This window comes from Myxine glutinosa, chromosome 5, assembly GCF_964187855.1.
Source record: "Myxine glutinosa chromosome 5, kmMyxGlut1.1, whole genome shotgun sequence".
Classification (NCBI taxonomy): Eukaryota; Metazoa; Chordata; class Myxini; order Myxiniformes; family Myxinidae; genus Myxine; species Myxine glutinosa.
The window spans coordinates 179774341-179794052 of NC_136265.1; the positions used below are offsets into that span (position 1 = coordinate 179774341).

The 19712-nt window shown below is 48.3% G+C and overlaps 1 protein-coding gene across 4 annotated transcripts in view; it reads right to left on the reverse strand.

Annotated features, from left to right (window-relative positions):
- The window catches only part of LOC137413356 (sodium-dependent dopamine transporter), a 148687-nt gene that overhangs the window by 27954 nt on the left and 101021 nt on the right, over positions 1-19712 (reverse strand). For all 4 annotated transcript variants that reach the window (XM_078779178.1, XM_078779177.1, XM_078779176.1 and 1 more), the window contains one exon: positions 18429-18541. In XM_078779178.1, coding sequence (XP_078635304.1) covers positions 18429-18541 — 113 coding nt within the window. The remainder of the gene's footprint in view (positions 1-18428; positions 18542-19712) is intronic.

The following is a 19712-nucleotide window of genomic DNA, read 5'->3' on the forward strand; positions in this document are numbered from 1 at the left end:
ACCACATACAAGGCTTTCATCCGCAGCTCAATGGAATACTGTTCTCCCCTATGGGCCGGTGCTCCTGCCTCACACCTAGCTCGGCTTCACGCTGTTGAAACCAAAGCTTTCAGAATTATTGGAATCTCCCGCGATGAAGCTATCTCTGAGGGCCTTTCACTCACTCACCGCAGGCAGGTAGGTGGTCTTTCTGTCTTCTACCGACTCCTCTCCGGCCTTGCACCCCCAGCTCTCTCTGTGCTCTGTCCCCCAAATATTCCTACAGGTCGCACAAGATCTGCCAGCAACCCTCTGATGGTTAAACTGCCGAAATCTCGGCTCTCTGCTCACCTTCACTCTTTCATTCCTCTTTTCTCCCGCCTCTGGAACAAACTCCCTCACTCCCTTCAATCCCACTCCTCCCTCCAGGTCTTTAAAACAGCTGTTCACCACCATCTCTTATCTTCCCCCATCCAAAACCTTGATCTTTTCTACCCCCGCTAATTCACCCCAGATCCACCTTGTTTGAAATTCCAACTTCTTTCCTGGAAGTCCTGGCAGTGTCCATATGTTTTATACCTCTCCCACCGCCCCCTTCCCACGCCCCCCCCCCCCAAGCCCTCGCCCTCTCTCAGATCTCTCGATGTCTCCATGTCTCTCGGTCACTGCTCTCAAATGTTGTGTTTGTGTCCTTCCCCCTCTCTCCCCATCTTGTCTACCGCTCCCTATGTTATATGTTTTATGTGTCGGTTTGTCTTTCTGTGTGATTAATGTTCGCTCTTTCACGAGCCTCGACCTTGTATAAAAAAAAAAAAAAACAAGTACACATACATTCAAAGTACACCGCCCCATGCCAAATAATTAAATATGCTGCAGCGCGGCATTGCCGGGGCGCCTCCGGCGCCCGGCAATACCGCAGTGCAGCTCATTGAGGCTGCATTGGGAGGGAGAGGTGTACACTAATTGATTGATTAATTGTATAATTAAAATCAATAAAAGATTATCACAAAATATTTTCATAATCAATTGGCTAATCGCATAACTAAACCACTAGTGCTTCATCCGAAGATGTATCTTTTAGAAATTTAATTAAATAAGTCATTTATAAAAAATTAAATAATTAATTGATTACTCAATAAATAATTAATCGATTAATCAATAAATATTTAATAGATGAAATTATTAATCAATAAATCAAAAATATCCTTGATAGCCACATCACTTGGTCACTCATGTCCAAATATTAGCTTCCCAGCTCAAAAGGTGCCTGAGATATTGGCCAAATGAGAAAGAAAATAAATAAATGATTAATAATGAAAATAAATAAATAATAATCATAAAAAAATTAAATTATTAATCAATTTGGTCAGAGAACACATAAACTACCACTATTTCATCAGAATCTGTAACTTTAAAAAAAAAAAATTTTTTGTCATTAATCGAATAATTAAATAATTAATCGATTAATTGATTAATTAATAAATCAAAAATATCCTTTGCAGCCAAATCACCTGGTCATTGGCATGTCCAAATATCAGCTTCCTAACTCAAAAGGTGCCTGAGTTAATAATGGTCAGAAGAGAAATGAAATTTAATTAATTAAATAAGTACTTAATTAAACGCTAATAATTAAATAACTCCTCAATTAATTGATTATTCAAAAAACAAAAAATACCGTATTTGACAAAGGACTTGCTCACTACTGTGCCAAAATTTCAGCTTCCTAGCTCAAAGGATGGCTGAGATATCGTCCGGACAACCAAGAAAACAAGAAAGAAAGCAAGAAAGCAAGAAACCAGAGTGAAAACTGAGTACTCTCTTTCAGCGTGCGTTACTGCCGAGCCCCCTTTGGTGCCCGGCAATGACGATTTGCAATGCCTGGAGATGGCATAGGAAAGGAGCGGTGTACAAAAAAAAAAAAAAAAAAAAAAAAAAGTGGTACATGGATAGAGTGTACCATTATGGATGGCATAGGGGATTTGCTTGTCTGAGTAAGAGTTAGGAAGAAAGATGAGAATGAAGAGTGCGTATATGAACAACGATCGCCGACACCGGCACAAATGCATGCTCTGGAAGTAAAGGAAGCGAACCTTGGCACAAACTGGTTGGCAGGCTTCTGAGGACGGAACTCAGGATGAACCATGAAAAGCATTTGGGGAAACCCAGTGCCGAACCAGGCTATGTCTACGTCACAATACCGTGATGACTTCGGTGTATACACGTCCACAAACTTAGGACAGTACAGTTAAACCTTCGCTCCACCAGGAACATCTGATAGACCTGCAGTCCAATCGCCACATCCCCAGACACACAAAATGAACAACTGGGCAACTTAAAATGCAAAGCCCTTTGTATTCAGACTTCTTCCATCTGCCAAACATTAAGAAAACCGCGAAAATCAAATACAAAAACATTGACGGTTTTAGGTGATTTTGACCTCAAAGGCAATATGCTTCGGTAACCCAATATGCAAACGCTGCTGAAATTTCAAATCAATCTGATTAAAATTGACTCAACACCATTGGTATCTCTCACAAAGCAGCGGACGTACAGGTGATACTGCTTTATCAATGCAGACAGGTCGACGGCCTCTCCCACCACCTCTTCTCAAGTCATTGCGGTTTCTTACATCATTCCCTCCCCAGTCCCAACAGTTTCGACGCGTTCTTCCAACAACCCAACTCCCAAAATAAAGGTTCGCAGCTCACCTGCACTCATTTGTCCCTTGTCTCCCCCACTTGTGGAACCTCGGTGCTCAGGCCATGCCTTCCCGCTCTCATACTTTTATTTCCGTTCGGTGTAGAAAGAGATTGACATATCGTTCGTCTGTTTTCAGCTCGTTATCTTTAAGCTTCCTTACGTCTCGCCACCTGCTACACCTCTCTGAGTTACGAGGATTTATGCAACGCACCCCGAGTATCGCAACATCACTCCATTTAACTTTATTAAAATGACGATAAAGACGTTTCCTTATATATCCTAATTTAAAATGTTCAAGGGAATAAAAAGACCGTTTGGTTCACACCACCCATGTTCACACCACTCGACTGTCCAATCAGCGGACGGCTCGCTTCGCCTTCGCCCAGCAGACGCCAATACGATAGCGTCGTAAGATGGCATCGTATCGGCAGTTAATCGGATGCTTTTGGGCCCCAACGTCGGCGAATTCAGATTTTTCGAGTATGTCTGTACGTGATAAACAAAGAGCGCGGTTCGTAGATCGTAAATCCATTAGTGCCGTGGGCATCGGGTCACTGGGTGCGGCGTAAAAGGGATAACAAAGTCGAGTCCTTACGGTATTATTATATAGATAGATGGCGTTTCCCTGGGAGCAACGGCTTCTACAGGAAGAAAAAATATTATAAACCACAAACACGTATGCTTAGCTTTTTAAACAGTCGCTAATGCTGTTTATACCACTAAATGAAGAAATTTGGAGGAATTCTGACATCCATGAAGTAAGGTTTACTTACAGAACTGAGCAAAGATCTACTGTACTCTATATAACCCACACATGTAGGGTTAATAACATGGCCCTTCCTGGCGCTACCGTGGCATTTTTCATAGTGAACTTTTGAAACTCGCTCCTGCTGTTTCACCTACCAACACAAACGTAACAATATTCAAACCCCTTGACTTTTTTCGCATTTTGTTGTTACAACCTGAATCTGCAATGGATGAATGGAGATTTTTTTTTTGGTCACTGATCTACACATAATACCCCATCATGTGAAAGTGGAAATATTTTTTTCCGAAATGTTTTTAAATAATTAATAATGAAACACAGAAAAATCGAATTTATCTAAGTATTCAACCCCCTCAGTCAATACTTCTTAGAAGCACTTTTGCCAGCGATTACAGCTTTGAGTCTTCTTGGGTTTGTCTGTATCAGCGTTGCACATCTGGATTTGGGGAGTTTCTCCCATTCTTCCTTGCAGATTTGCTCAAGCTCTGTCAAGTTGGATGCGAAGCATCGGTGAACAACAATCTTCAAGTCTTTCCACAGATTCTCAATGGGATTCAAGTCTGGGCCTTGGATGGCCACTCAAGGGCTTTCATGTTCTTGTTCTAAAGCCATTCCAGTGTTACTTTGGCTGTTTGCTTGGGGTCATTGTCCTGTAGGAACGTAAGTCTTCACCACAGTATGAGGTCTTTTGCACTCTGAAGCAGGTTCTCTTCAAGGATTTTCCTGTATTTGGCTCCATTCATTATTCCCTCTATCCTCCCAGTCCCTGCCTCTGAAAAGCATCCGATGCTGCCACGGCTGGGATGGTGTCAGAGAGGTGATGAGCTGTCCTCGGTTTCCGCCAGACGTAGCATTTTACATTCAAGCCAAAGAGTTCAATTTTCGTCTCGTCAGATCACAGAATATTTTACCTCATGCTCTCAGAGTCTTTCACGTCCCTTTTTGCAAACTCCAGGTGTGCTGTCATGTGCCTTTTTCACAGGAGTTACTTCCATCTGGCCACTCTCCCATAAAGCCTGGATTTGTGCAGTGCTGCAGATACTATTGTCCTTTCGGCAGGTGCTGCCATCTCAACCAAGGAATTCTGTAATTCTGTCAGAGTGGTCATCGGCACCGGCGGAGTTGGGGGGGGGGGGGGGAGTAGGGGGCGTAAGGGGGTAGGAGAGGGGGCGGGCAAGGCCCCCACCTTTTTTTCCATAGTTTACAATTAAGATAAAAACATCCCGTATTTAAACGTGAGCAACAATAATGAACGTAAACTGTATTTGTGATTTCATGTACACAGTGTAGATATAAACAAACGCTAATTTTAGAAGTCAGACCTAGCTACCCATTATTAATATTAAGCCCTTTCCCCCCCCTCCCCCCCCCCCCCCCCCCCAAATACAGAAGTCAAACTACGCCTATGGTCATTGGGTTCTTGGTCACCTGTCTGACCAAGGTCCTTCTTTCCCGGTTGCTCACTGTGGTCAGACAGCCAGCTCCAGGAAGAGTCTGGGTCGTTGCATATTCTTTCCATTTCCTAACAATGGAGTTCACTGTGCTCTTGGGAACTTTCAACACTCTAGAAATTGTTTTATACCCTTCCCCAGATCTAGGCCTCATCAAAATTATATCTCGGAGTTCTACGGATAGTTTTTTTTTTTTTTTTTTTTTTTTTTTGTATACTGAATCGAGGCTCGTGAAAGAGCTAACATTTACTTCACAAACAAATCAACCAGACAAACAAAATATATAAAAAGAGGGAGCGGAAAACAAGATGGGGAGAGAAGGTGAAGCACACAAACACAACATTTGAGAGCAGGGAGATGTGTGGAAGGGAGAGGGCTTGGGGGGAGGAGGCATGGGAAGGGGGGGGGGGGGGGGGTGGAGGGAGAAGTATAAAACACAAGGACACCAATGACTTCCAGGACAGAAGTTGGTATTTCAAAAAGTGGAATTGGGGTGAAATTAGCGGGGGTAGAAAAGATCAAGGTTTTGGATGGGGGAAGATAAGAGATGGTGGTGAACAGCTGTTTTAAAGACCTGGAGGGTGGAGTGGGATTGAAGAGAGTGAGGGAGTTTGTTCCAGAGGCGGGAGAAAAGAGGAATGAAGGAGTGAAGGTGAGCAGAGAGTGTTGATTTTGGCAGTTTGACCATAAGAGGGTTGCAGGCAGATCTTGTGCGACCTGTAGGAATATTTGTGGGACAGAGCCCAGAGAGGGCTGGGGGGGCAAGGCCAGAGAGGAGTCGGTAGAAGATGGAAAGACCACCAACCTGCCTGCGGTGAATGAGTGAGAGGCCCTTGGAGTTAGCTTCATCGCGGGAGATTCCAATGATTCTGAATGCAATGAATGAATGAATGCAATGGTTCATTGGACTTCATGGTAGAGTCTCTGCTCTGACATGCACCGTCATCTGTGAGACCTTATATTGAAAGGTGTGTTTTTTCTAAATCATGTCCAATCAATTGAGTTGGCCACAGGTGGACTCCAATCAAGTTGTAGGGATATCTAGAGGATGATCAAAGGAAATTTGATGCACCTGAGCTCAATTTGGAATGTCATAGCAAAGGGGTTTAATACTTATTGACTCAAGACATTTCAGCTTTTAATTTTTTAATATCTTATAAAAATTTATATAAAAAATTCCACTTTGACATTATGGGGTATTTTGTGTAGATCGGTGACAAAAAATCTCAATTTAATCCATTTCAAGTTCAGGCTGCAACAACAAATTGTGAAAAAGTCAAGGGGTGTGAATACTTTCTGAAGGTGCTGTATATGTCCGTGTGCAGTCCCAGATTCCAACATTAGAAGAGCTCTTGCTGCCTGTACCCCATCAAAAATTATCGGCCAACCCTGGTGTTTCCAGATGTGCATAATCTCTCAAACACGAGTAACAAACGATGTTATTGCCAAAGCAGCCAATGAGTGATTCAAGGAATGATCCAATCCCAATGTGAGCGCAATCGAGGGTCCATGCCTTTGGAGCAACCAGTATGTGCAAACATCATTAGCATGCAACTTTACAAGTGTTCCATTAATAACTGCATTGATAACGTTCATATTACATTAATAACTTCACAAGTTAAACTTGCATTGTAATCACAAATGCTGTGCAAATTAAGGGTGTAGTACTGGTGAACTTTCCAATATGCCTCTTTTTAAAAAACGATGTTTTTACGGTTTAGATTCATACGTATTGTATAAACTCATTCAGTATTTCCTTTAAAATATCTAATGTTATCTTTACACGCAATTTACAAGAAATATTATATTTTGCATGAAATTTGTTATAACTTTAATTTGCATCATTCTTTTTGGCTGACATTTGGACAGGATATTCAGAATATCACTTCCTTTAAAATGATGAAGGCTTTTGTTTATAGGAGTAGCCATTGTGGATTTATTGAAGGACAACCAAGTTTTATCTGGTAATTGGCATAATTAGCTAATTAGTGAACATTTGACATAATTTCACAAAATCCGCTCGTCAGGTAGTAGAGCAACACATGTATAATACATGTACCTAGTTTTGTGTGAAAAGAATGATCGGTGACATAGAAGATAGAAGTAGAAATGTGTTCTTTGTTTTTCCTTGTTTTTTATTGACGGTCTAATTTATGCAAATTATATGCATGTAATATGACAAAGAAGCGTTGAAACTGGTCTGAGTTAAAGCCAAGATTATATCTTTCAAGAAAAACTGAAAATTAGATATTAACTTGACTTTGTTTTTGTGTAAAGGCCTCTCAAAGGTACCTATGTAGTTTTCTCAATTTTTCACCAGTACTACACCCTTAACCTCCATCAATCAATGTGGATGGTGTACGTGATTTAACTCATCATCATCACACGATACTTGACTATGGATAAATTCATTTGATTTGTTCAGGGTGCCGGCGATAACTCGCCTACTCCTCCCGGAGGACAACGTGGCATGTTTAACGTCCACCAACGAATGCTGGCAGAGGGGCACCCAGTTTAACGTCCACCAACGAATGCTGGCAGAGGGGCACCCAGTTTAACGTCCACCAACGAATGCTGGCAGAGGGGCACCCAGTTTAACGTCCACCAACGAATGCTGGCAGAGGGGCACCCAGTTTAACGTCCACCAACGAATGCTGGCAGAGGGGCACCCAGTTTAACGTCCACCAACGAATGCTGGCAGAGGGGCACCCAGTTTAACGTCCACCAACGCACGCTGGCAGAGGGGCACCCAGTTTAACGTCCACCAACGAATGCTGGCAGAGGGGCACCCAGTTTAACGTCCACCAACGCACGCTGGCAGAGGGGCACCCAGTTTAACGTCCACCAACGCACGCTGGCAGAGGGGCACCCAGTTTAACGTCTATCCGAGGGACTGCGCTGATGAATGTTCCTGCCCGTGAAACACAGCAATGATAGATTAGAGCTGGGTCGGGATTTAAACCCAGGCCAGACAACTTCGAGGTGAGTGTGCGTACCTCCAGGACATCCTGCTAGACTGATCTTTGCACTCAGCCCCACTCCATAAATCCCAGTGATTATGAATTAACAGCATTGATTATAACCATATTAAAGCGCGGCGTTACGCGCGCTGCTTGCGAGCAAGGAGGAAGCGGACAAGCGGTAACTTATAAGCGTCTTTATTTCAGGAGCTCACTGTAACACTCGCCCGCTCCGGGCTGGGCGCCCGGTGTATATCATGAGGCCACGCCTACCCCTCGGGCGTGGCCACCGCCCACTTGGTGCGCGGAATGATGTCACCACGCCAGTGGGCTTTTGTGTCCGCCACACGCACCCCCCCAGAATTCCCGCGCACCTGGAGGGCCAGTTTGCGGGGCAGACGAATGACCCGGCCGAAGCGCCCCCTGGCGATCGGCGGCGTCCGGGGTGCAGGGATGCCAGGTGGGATGCCCCTGGCTGCCCCTGGGATGGGTGCAGGACCGGGGGGCGGCGTGGCGGCGGGGCTGGGCGGTGCCGGGGGTCCGCCCGCAGGAGGGCGGCCCCGACGTGGGGGTCGGGCCACTGGCGGTGGATGGTCCACATCGAGGTGGGCCGGCTTGAGGCGGTCTACCGAAACGCGGTCAGGAGTACCGCCGATGTCCAGGGTGAAGTGCTTCGCCCCGGTCTCCAGCACGCGGAAAGGCCCGTCGTACGGGGGCCGCAGTGGTGTCCGATGGGCATCGTGGCGGACGAAGACGTACTCCGCCGTGCGAAGCTCCGGGGCGACGTGCGTCGGTGGGTGCCCGTGGCATGCCGTTGGCACCGGGGCGAACCTCTGGGCGGTCTCTTGCAGAGCGGAGCGCTGCTGTGCCGCGGACCATGGTGCCGTGGAGTCGGGGAGGAACTCACCCGGCACCCGCAGCGGTTGCCCGAAGACCAACTCCGCCGCGGATGCGCGCAGGTCCTCCTTGGGCGCCGTCCGGAGGCCCAGCAGGACTCAGGGGAGCCTGTCGACCCAGCCGCCGTCGCGGAGGGTGGCCCGGAGCGCGGCCTTCAATGAGCGGTGAAATCGCTCACACAGGCCGTTAGCCTGGGGGTGGTAGGCCGTGGTTCGGTGCAGCCGGACCCCGAGCCCCTGCGCAACCGCCCCCCAGAGCTCCGAGGTGAACTGGGGGCCGCGGTCGGATGAGATGTCTGAGGGGGCGCCGAACCGGGCGACCCAGGTGGCGATGAAAGCCTGCGCGACATCGGCCGCCGTTGTCGACGCCAAGGGCACGGCCTCCGGCCACCGGGTGGTGCGGTCCACCATGGTGAGGACGTAGGTGAAACCCCGCGAGGGGGGCAGAGGTCCCACCAGGTCCACGTGGACGTGGTCAAACCGGCGTTCCGGCACCGTGAACGGGGCCAAAGGGGCCTGGGTGTGCCGGTGCACCTTGGCGTGCTGGCACGCGAGGCACGTCCTGGCCCAGCCGCGGACGGCCTTCCGGAGGCCATGCCAGACGAACTTGTCGGCGATCAGCCTTTGGGAGGCCCTCGCGCCCGGGTGGGACAGGCCGTGGATGGCGTCAAACACCTGGCGCTGCCAGCCCGCGGGCACGATGGGGCGAGGACGCCCGAGGGAGACGTCGCACAAGAGGGCCGCGCCCGCGCCGTCGAACGGCACCTCCGTGACGCGGAGGCCCGTGACGGCGGTCCACAAGGCCTGGACGTCGGGGTCAGCGGCCTGGTCCGCTGCCATCCGGGCATAGTCGATGCCGAGGTGGACTGCGTGGGCAACGGCCCGGGAAAGGCAATCCGCCACCGGGTTGTCCTTCCCCGCGACGTGCTGGATGTCCGTCGTGTACTCGGACACGGCCGAGAGGTGACGCTGCTGCCGGGCCGACCACGGCTCGGTGACCTTGCCCATCGCGAAGATCAGCGGCTTGTGGTCGACGAAGGCAGTGAACGCACGGCCCTCGAGCAGATGGCGGAAGTGCCTGACCGCCAAGTGAAGTCCGAGCAACTCGCGGTCGAAGGTACTGTAACGGCGTTCGGGCGGGCGAAGCTGCCGGCTAAAGAACGCCAGCGGTTGCCAAGCTCCACGCACCCATTGCTCGTGCACCGCGCCCACCGCGTAGTCCGAGGCATCGGTGGTGAGGGCGATCGGTGCATCGGGCGCCGGGTGCGCGAGCATGGTGGCGTTAGCCAAGGCGAGCTTCGCGCCCGTGAACGCCGTGTCCATCTGCTCGGTCCAGGTAACGTCGCCTTTGCCCGGCTTACCTCGGAGAGCTTCGTGCAGGGGGCGCAGGAGCTGGGCGATACGGGGCAGGAACCGATGGTAAAAGTTCACCATGCCCAGGAACTCCTGCAGCCCTCTGATCGTGCGGGGGCGCGGAAACCCCTTCACCGCCTCCACCTTGGCCGGCAGGGGGACGGCTCCGTGCCTGGTGACACGGTGCCCCAGAAAATCGATTATGGCGGCGCCGAACCGGCACTTTGCGGGGTTCACAATCAGGCCATGCTGGCCCAGGCGTTCGAAGAGCGTGCGGAGGTGGCGTAGGTGCTCTTCGCGGGACGCGCTGGCGACGAGGATATCGTCCAGGTAGACGTAGACAAAATCCAAGTCGCGCAGGACGCTGTCCATCAGTCGCTGGAACGCCTGAGCCGCATTCTTCAGACCAAAGGGCATGTGCAGGAACTCGAAGAGTCCGAAAGGCGTGATGACCGCCGTCTTCGGTACGTCCTCCGGCCTGACGGGGACCTGATGGTAGCCGCGTATGAGGTCCACCTTCGAGAAGAAGGACCTGCCCGCCAAACGGGCGGAAAAGTCCTGAATGTGGGGGACGGGGTAGCGGTCGGGAGTCGTGGCGTCATTGAGACGGCGATAGTCCCCGCACGGTCGCCATCCCCCGCCGGGCTTCGGCACGATGTGCAGCGGCGACGCCCAAGCGCTCTCTGAGCGCCGAACGATGCCGAGTCGCTCCAGGGTAGCGAACTCCGCTTTTTCCACCGCCAGCTTCGTCGGCTCAAGGCGGCGTGCCCGGGCGTAGACCGGTGGCCCGACGGTGGGGATGTGATGGGCCACCCCGTGCTTGACGGCCCCTGCCAAGAAGGTGGGCCGTGTGAGGGCTGGGAAGCCGGCGAGGAGGCGGGTGAATGCGTCCGCTGCCGGAAGCGTACAGACCAACGTGGCCGGAACCGAACCGTTCGGCAAGCTGCTTGGCAAGCTGGTTGAGCTGGGCAACGCACAAGCGAGCGAGCTGAACGTCTCGGCCTGGACAAGACGTCTGCGCTTGACGTCGACCAGGAGCCCATTAGCGCACAGGAAGTCCGCGCCAAGCAGTGCCATGGGCACGTCGGCGGTGACGAACGTCCATCGGAAAACCTGCCCTCCAAACCGCAGAGAGAGGCAGCGTTTTCCGTACGTACGGATGGGCGTCCCGTTCGCGGCAAGCAGCGCGGGGCCCCCACCCGCGGCGTGCTTGTCTGACGTGCCGGCGGGAATGACACTCACCGGCGCTCCCGTGTCGCACAGGTAACGGCGCCCGGAGAAGGTGTCCGTTATGAACAGCAGGCTGCTCGAACGGCCGGCGCTCATCGCCACTATTGAGCGCCGGCCCGGGCGTTTCCCGACCTGTTGAAGGAGCATGGCGGATGACACTGCCGAGCTTCGTGGCCGAACTTGGCGTGGAACCAGCACCAGGTGGTGGAGCTGGAGGAGCGCGGCTGGCTCCGCCAGGCCGGTGGAGTTGGCGGGTTTCCCCGCGGTGGTGGTTTTCGCCGCGGCGGTGGGCGGGGCGTGGCGGCGTTCACGAGGTGCGTATCAGCATGCTGCGTATGCTGTAGAAGCTGATGCTGTGGAACAGCAGCATCAGCAGCATCAGCAGCATCAGCCTCGAGGGCCGTGACGCCCACGCCGACTCTCGCCCGCGTGTCCGAAGCGGCGAAGTACCTGTCCGCCTCGGCTGCCAATGCTCGGGGTTCCGTTAGCCCGGTCCCGGCCAACGCGAGGCGAACCTGCGCTGGAAGTTGGCGACGGAAAAGCGCCCGGAATAGAGAACCGGGGGCTTCGTCGCCCAACAGGGACAGCATATGGTCCATTCGGACCGACGGGCGCGTGTCACCGAGCTCGGGGAGATCCAGGAGGCGGTCGGCCCGTGCGTCGTCCGTGAGGCCGAACGTGGCTAGGAGTAGCCGCTTGAGTGCCTCGTACTTGTGGCCGTCCGGTGGGTGGCGAAGGACGGACACAACTCGAGCGGCCGTGCCAGGCCCGAGGGAGGCGACGACGTGGCAATAGCGTGTGTCATCGCCGGTGAGGGGCCGAAGCTGAAATTGGGCTTCGGCCTGGACGAACCAGACTTCGGCCTGAGCCTCCCAAAATTCGGGAAGTTTGACGAAGTTGGCCATGGCAATGGCGTCGCGTGTGGAAGGATCGCTCCGGCAGATCCAACGTCGAGGGGGTCACCAGTAAAGTGCGGCGTTACGCGCGCTGCTTGCGAGCAAGGAGGAAGCGGACAAGCGGTAACTTATAAGCGTCTTTATTTCAGGAGCTCACTGTAACACTCGCCCGCTCCGGGCTGGGCGCCCGGTGTATATCATGAGGCCACGCCTACCCCTCGGGCGTGGCCACCGCCCACTTGGTGCGCGGAATGATGTCACCACGCCAGTGGGCTTTTGTGTCCGCCACAATATAATATTTATAATATGTTGGAACTTCCCCCGTCATTGATGAAAATCCTGAGTTTTACTTTTAAGCTTAAAACGACAATTTTGATCACTAAAGTTTGAAATGTTATTGAAAGTGCAAATGGATTTCATATCCTCATAAAAAAAACAAAAAAAAAACACCTTTAGAGGCCATTTTTCCCCGCAAGCGGGGGTTGGCCTTTTTCGGGAACTGTGGTTGTTGTTGTTTTTCGGTCCCCTTTTTGAAGCAATGTTTTACGGCCGGATGCCCTTCCTGACGCCAACCCTTTTTGCCGCCTTTAACGACAAGCAGGGAATTACCAGTGAACTGGTACTCAATTTGCCGACCTCGGAAGGTATGACAGGCTGAGTCAACCCCCCTGGCGTTAATTCAGCGATTGACCGGGATTCGAACCCAGGATCCTAGGTATCCTAAGCCGGCACCCTAGCCGCTAGCCCAACACCAGGGATTCATATCCTCATAAAAGCACAAAATAAGTTTGATTGATGTTTGTTTATTGTTCCAAACTTGCAAACACTTATTTTGGCTCGAAGTGGTGGTTTTATTATCTAAGCTTTTCCCATGAAAGTAAATATCATTAAAACTCCACAAGAGTGTCGTTTTTCATACTTAGCTTGGCACACATGGCCTGTGCACAACCCGTGGGTGATGCATTTGATAAAACGGAAAACCAAACACTGCATTGGAGTCATTAGAAGGAACCCGAATAAGTAAAGAGCAAAGATGGAATCATGAGAAAGAACCCGAATAAGTAAAGAGCAAAGATAGAGTCATGAGAAGGAACCCGAATAAGTAAAGAGCAGAGATGGAATCAGAAAGAACCCGGATAAGTAAAGAGCAAAGATAGAGTCATGAGAAGGAACCCGAATAAGTAAAGAGCAGAGATGGAATCATGAGAAAGAACCCGAATAAGGAAAGAGCAAAGATGGAATCAGAAAGAACCCGGATAAGTAAAGAGCAAAGATAGAGTCATGAGAAAGAACCCGGATAAGTAAAGAGCAAAGATAGAGTCATGAGAAAGAACCCGGATAAGTAAAGAGCAGAGATGGAGTCATCAGAAGGAACCCGGATAAGTAAAGAACAAAGATGTAGTCATCAAAAGGAACCCGGATAAGTAAAGAACAAAGAAGATAGAGTCATCAAAAGGAATGCGGATCAGTAAAGAACAAAGATGGAGTCATCAAAAGAAACCTGGATCGGTAAAAAACAAAGATGGAGTCATCAGAAGGAGCCCAAATAAGCAAAAAAACAAAAATGGAGACATGAGGATGAATCTGAATAAGCAAGGAGCAAAGATGGAGTCATCAGGAGCAACCCGAATAAGCAAAGAACAAAGTTGGAGTCATCATGAGCAACTCGAATAAGCAAAGAACAAAGATGGAGTCATCAGGAGCAACCCGAATAAGCAAAGAACAAAGATGGAGTCATCAGGAGCAACCCGAATAAGTAAAGAGCAGATATGGAGTCATCAGAAAGACCCCAAATAAGTAAAGAACAAAGCTAGAGTCATCAAAAGGAACCCGGAAAAGTAAAGAACAAAGCTAAAGTCATCAAAAGGAACCCGAATAAGTAAAGAACAAAGATAAAGTCATCAAAAGGAACCTGGATACACAAACAACAAGGATGGAGTCATCAAAAGGAACCCGAATAAGTAAAGAGCAGAGATGGAGTCATCAAAAGGAATCCGGATAAGTAAAGAACAAAGATGGAGTCATCAAAAGAAACCCGGATTGGTAAAAAACAAAGATGGAGTCATCAGGAGCAACCCGAATAAGTAAAGAGCAGATATGGAGTCATCAGAAAGATCTCCAAATAAGTAAAGAACAAAGCTAAAGTCATCAAAAGGAACCTGGATACACAAACAACAAGGATGGAGTCATCAAAAGGAACCCGGATAAGTAAAGAACAAACATAGAGTCATCAAAAGGAATGCGGATAAGTAAAGAACAAAGATGGAGTCATCAAAAGAAACCCGGATTGGTAAAAAACAAAGATGGAGTCATCAGAAGGAGCCCAAATGAGCAAAGAACAAAAATGGAGACATGAGGATGAATCCGAATACGTAAGGAGCAAAGATGGAGTCATCAGGAGCAACCCGAATAAGCAAAGAACAAAGTTGGAGTCATCACGAGCAACCCGAATAAGCAAAGAACAAAGATGGAGTCATCAGGAGCAACCCGAATAAGCAAAGAACAAAGATGGAGTCGAGTCATCAGGATCAACCCAAATAAGCAAAGAACAAAGATGGAGTCATCAGAAAGAAGCCGAATAAGCAAAGAACAAAGAAGGAGTTATCAGAAGGAACCCGAATAAGTAAAGAGCAGATATGGAGTCATCAGAAAGAACCCGGATAAGTAAAGAACAAAGATGTAGTCAGCAAAAGGAATCCGGATAATTAAAGAACCAAGATGGAGTCATCAAAACGAATGCGGATAAGTAAAGAACAAAGATGGAGTCATCTATCTATAATTCCAGTAATCTCTGTGTGTGGTCTGTGACCGCTGTTTCTCGACAACCACGGGTCCGATATACTTGAAACTTGCCAGGTATATTGCTGGGGACCTGAGGATGTGCCTTTTCAAGGTTTCATATTAATCGGAGAAGTAGTTACCGAGCTATGTCCAAAAAACGATTCAACCAATCAGAGAGCAGCGAGCTATCACGTGTGCCGAACGTGGCGAACAGACTCTGCCTCGGACGGCACATTTGAGAGCGTATTCATTTATTTCCCGTTGGCAAACTATGTTGGCGCTATGTTGGCGTTAAACTATGTTTTAAAACTAATTAAAACTAATTTGCGATTCTTTCGCTTTCCTGCGCGTTTGTGCACGCTATGGCGATTTCTTTACCAAACTCCGCAAGCCGTTCGCTTTGGACCAAACCATTTCATGTAAATAGAGGGGGGGGATTGTCACCGTACTCGCAAGCCGTTCGCTTTGGACCAAACCATTTCATGTAAATAGAGGGGGGGGATTGTCACCGTACTCGCAAGCCGTTCGCTTTGGACCAAACCATTTCATGTAAATAGAGGGGGGGGGGGATTGTCACCGTACTCGCAAGCCGTTCGCTTTGGCTTTGCGAATGGACCAAACCATTTCATGTAAATAGAGGGGGGGGATATAATTTTAGATATATATATAGTACGGGCATGCCCTAGTGAAAAGGAATGCGGATAAGCAAAGAACAAAATGGAGTCATCAGAAAGAACCCGAAAAAGTAAAGAGCAGAAAATGTTCCGCCATAATTCACTTCCAGACAGGTAGATAAAGAAAGAGAAATAAAAAGTAAAGGAGATAAAAGAAAATAAAAAGCAAGAATTAGAATGAATAAATAGGCCATGATCACCAGGTCACAGTGACATGACCTGTCAATGTACAGTTTCACCATGACCCATGTACTCATATCTAGTTTATGCACAACCAATCAATGTAAAGTATAGCTGCGGCCATGTACTCACATCTGGACTATGCACAACCCATCAATATTGTTACGTTTGTTGGGGTAGATGATGGAATCCCATAGCAAAGGTAGGACTGTAATTATAGCATGGACAGTGGACGCGTAGGAGACATCTCGATGTGTTTAAGTAGAGAAACTGGAACTTAAGACTGTTTATGTGTCTTAACACGGGGGTGAAGCTGTGTTAACTAGTTAGGGATTAAGGTTGGTCCCCCAGTATGTGATTGCCTCCTGTGGCTTTTCCCTTAGTTTTTACAACTACAATAAGGCTGGCCATAAAACCTCCGTTTAAACAACAACCACCGGCACCGCCGACAATGCCTGGACATTGCCAATCGGCAAGTAAGCCATGCCATGATGATGCTTACGCCATGCAAAGCTGGCAGACCACGCCCCAAAGTTTGTCATTGGTCAAATAAGACCATGGGGTGATTTGACAGGGCTCAGCGATTGGACACTGGTGAGGAGAGCTTTGTTGGGAGCTGGTGGAACGTTGGCAATTTTGACAGCGAGGAGGAGGTCTTGGCGGCGGTTTGTGGGGCTCTTGGTGCTTCGGACAGAGTGGAGAGCGAAAGAGTGTTGTCTCGACGGCTTCATCATGCCTGGGCGTTTTCGACGTGCGGTTTCGTCGCCATTTTTGGAGCGCTTCCCGCGCAAGTGGCTACACCGGCTGCAACGGCCACCAAGCCCCTGAAAGCCATTTTGGACCAAAGCTGAGTGCCGGCCGATTAAAAGGGAAAAAATTAATTTTACTTTATCATTCCCCTGGGTGTTCGTATTTCTGTATGAGTGGAGGATCCTCAAAGTAGGAATTGCAATAAGTTTACTTCAGCATTTATTTCATCCTGCATTTATTTTAATTAAATCATTATTGTTGCACATTATTTGTCGTGTCGTGTCTGTTCATTGTGGGTTTCGGATTAAACCCATGTGCTTTCGTTCAGGTAAGCGCTTCGTTTCCTTCACCGGCGCAAGACGGACCAACCACCAATTTCGGCTACGCGCCTCGGAATTGAGGACCGTTCTGGCAATTCGTCCAAGGCTGGTCTTCATCGGCTTACGGACACGACAATATGTAAAGTATAGCCATGGCCTTATACTCACATCTGGTCAATTCACGACCCATCAATGTACAGTATAGCCACGGCCATGTACTCACATCTGGTCCATGCATGACCCATCAATGTACAGTATAGCCGTGGCCATGTACTCACATCTGGTCAATGCACGACCCATCAATGTACAGTATAGCCATGGCCATGTACTCACATCTGGTCAATCCACGACCCATCAATGTACAGTATAGCCATGGCCATGTACTCACATCTGATCTATGCATGACCCATCAATGTACAGTATAGCCATGGACATGCACTCACATCTGGTCTATGCATGACCCATCAATGTACAGTATAGCCATGGCCATGTACTCACATCTGGTCTATGCATGACCCATCAATGTACAGTATAGCCGTGGCCATGTACTCACATCTGGTCAATGCACGACCCATCAATGTACAGTATAGCCATGGCCATGTACTCACATCTGGTCAATGCACAACCCATCAATGTACAGTATAGCCATGGCCATGTACTCACATCTGGTCGATGCATGACCCATCAATGTACAGTATAGCCATGGCCATGTACTCACATCTGGTCAATGCACAACCCATCAATGTACAGTATAGCCATGGCCATGTACTCACATCTGGTCGATGCATGACCCATCAATGTACAGTATAGCCATGGCCATGTACTCACATCTGGTCAATGCACAACCCATCAATGTACAGTATAGCCATGGCCATGTACTCACATCTGGTCTATGCATGACCCATCAATGTACAGTATAGCCGTGGCCATGTACTCACATCTGGTCAATGCACAACCCATCAATGTACAGTATAGCCATGGCCATGTACTCACATCTGGTCAATGCACGACCCATCAATGTACAGTATAGCCATGGCCATGTACTCACATCGGGTGTTTTGAGTGTTTTACCTATTATGGACTCCTTGAGCCAAGAAAAACGACAGCAGGAATTCCCATCAAAAGTGGGGCAGCGGTAAAGCCCCGATAAAACCAACTCTTTTCTGTCGCTCTTGGTATTGTCCTCAATAAAGCATTGAAACCATCTGTGGTCACCCAAAGTGTTTGTGGGAGATGGAAAAGTCAAGAAAATATGTTCAAATTTAAAGACCTTCCTGATAAGGAACTAAATTCCCATTTTGGTCATCCCAAATTATCAAACTCCTGATATCCCACATATCCCATTGGTCAGTCAGTTTCCCCATGCATACATTCAATAATTGTAAATATGCAAACTCCATGCCAGGTGGTAAAACATATGTTGCCATCAACTCTGTGAATTATACAGTATTGCAAATGAGGATTTCCCATTGATTGACTGCAAGTGGCTTACAGCGCTGTCCAGGCCTAGTGCTACCAGCATGATGAAGAAGAGCAGTGACCAGGCCCAAGCCCCATACAGCGTTGCGAGTGCTTCAGGGTAGAGCACAAACACCAGCCCAATACCTGTAATGATAAATAACAACAACATTAACAAATAAAGTTTCTGGTGATTTTCGAGTCAGAGATCCATTTGAAAACATTGGAGGAGGGGTGGAATGGAATGCAGGTGAGTTTAGGGAATGTAGAAAGGCAGAACTGGAAGTGATTGAATTTTTATTTGAAATGAAGAGATTTGATGAGCAAATCGAAGACAACCTTTTAAAGAAGAAGAAGAAAAGTGTGTTATAATACACAACAGAATACAACACTGCAGAGTAAAGTTTAAACATTTTAAAACTAAACCGTGAAAACTATCTGGGGAAATTCCCTAAAAGAGGGCTTGAAGGATTCCTAAGGGGGATTAATGATTCCAGCACAGGTTCCAAAGCAGGAACAGAAGGATAGGAGATTGACAGCCAGAAGAGCAGAGAACGAAGGAACAGAGAGGTGTATAAGCAATTGTGTTAGTACGACAGGAGGGGCCTACTTTTTAAATTTTTCATTAATATATATTTTTTGAAGGTTAGGTGAAAGTGGATCAGAAGAAGGAGAAAGTTCCCGTGCTAACACAAATGTGCTCTCAAAAGTTGTGTTTGTGTCCTTCCCCCTCTCTCCCCATCTTGGGTTCCGCTCCCCTTGTTTTGTGTTTTATGTGTCGGTTGACTTTTTGTGTGATTAATGTTAGCTCTTTCACGAGCCTCGATCTTGTATACAAAAAAAAAAAAAACGTTGAAGGAGTATGGTGAAAACTAGGATTGGAAAGGTGTTGGCTGGAGAGGATTGAGTTATGAAGGAGAAAAAAAACAAACGGGTGGAGTGAAACACGTGGTCACAATCGGTGGAGAGGAAGCCATGGGGAGAGAAGGAAATTGTGATAATAAAAAAAAAAAAGTTTATTTTTTATGGGAAGTATGGGGTGAAAAGACAGACAAAAGAAAAAGCAATACAGTGAGAGAACAAAAGTAAATGGACAAAAACGGCCGCCGAGGAGCCAGGAAAGCCTCGAGGGACAAGGCCTGAAAACGCGGCAGGAACAACTGACTATTACACACAGGTATGCATGATTTACACTGAGATCTTACGAGAAACACACAGTACACAGAAATACAGTAAAATAAAAATACAGTTTTGACAAAAATACAAACGGGAAAAATACTTTACTTTGATAGCGTGGAGAGCTTGGAAAAACACAACC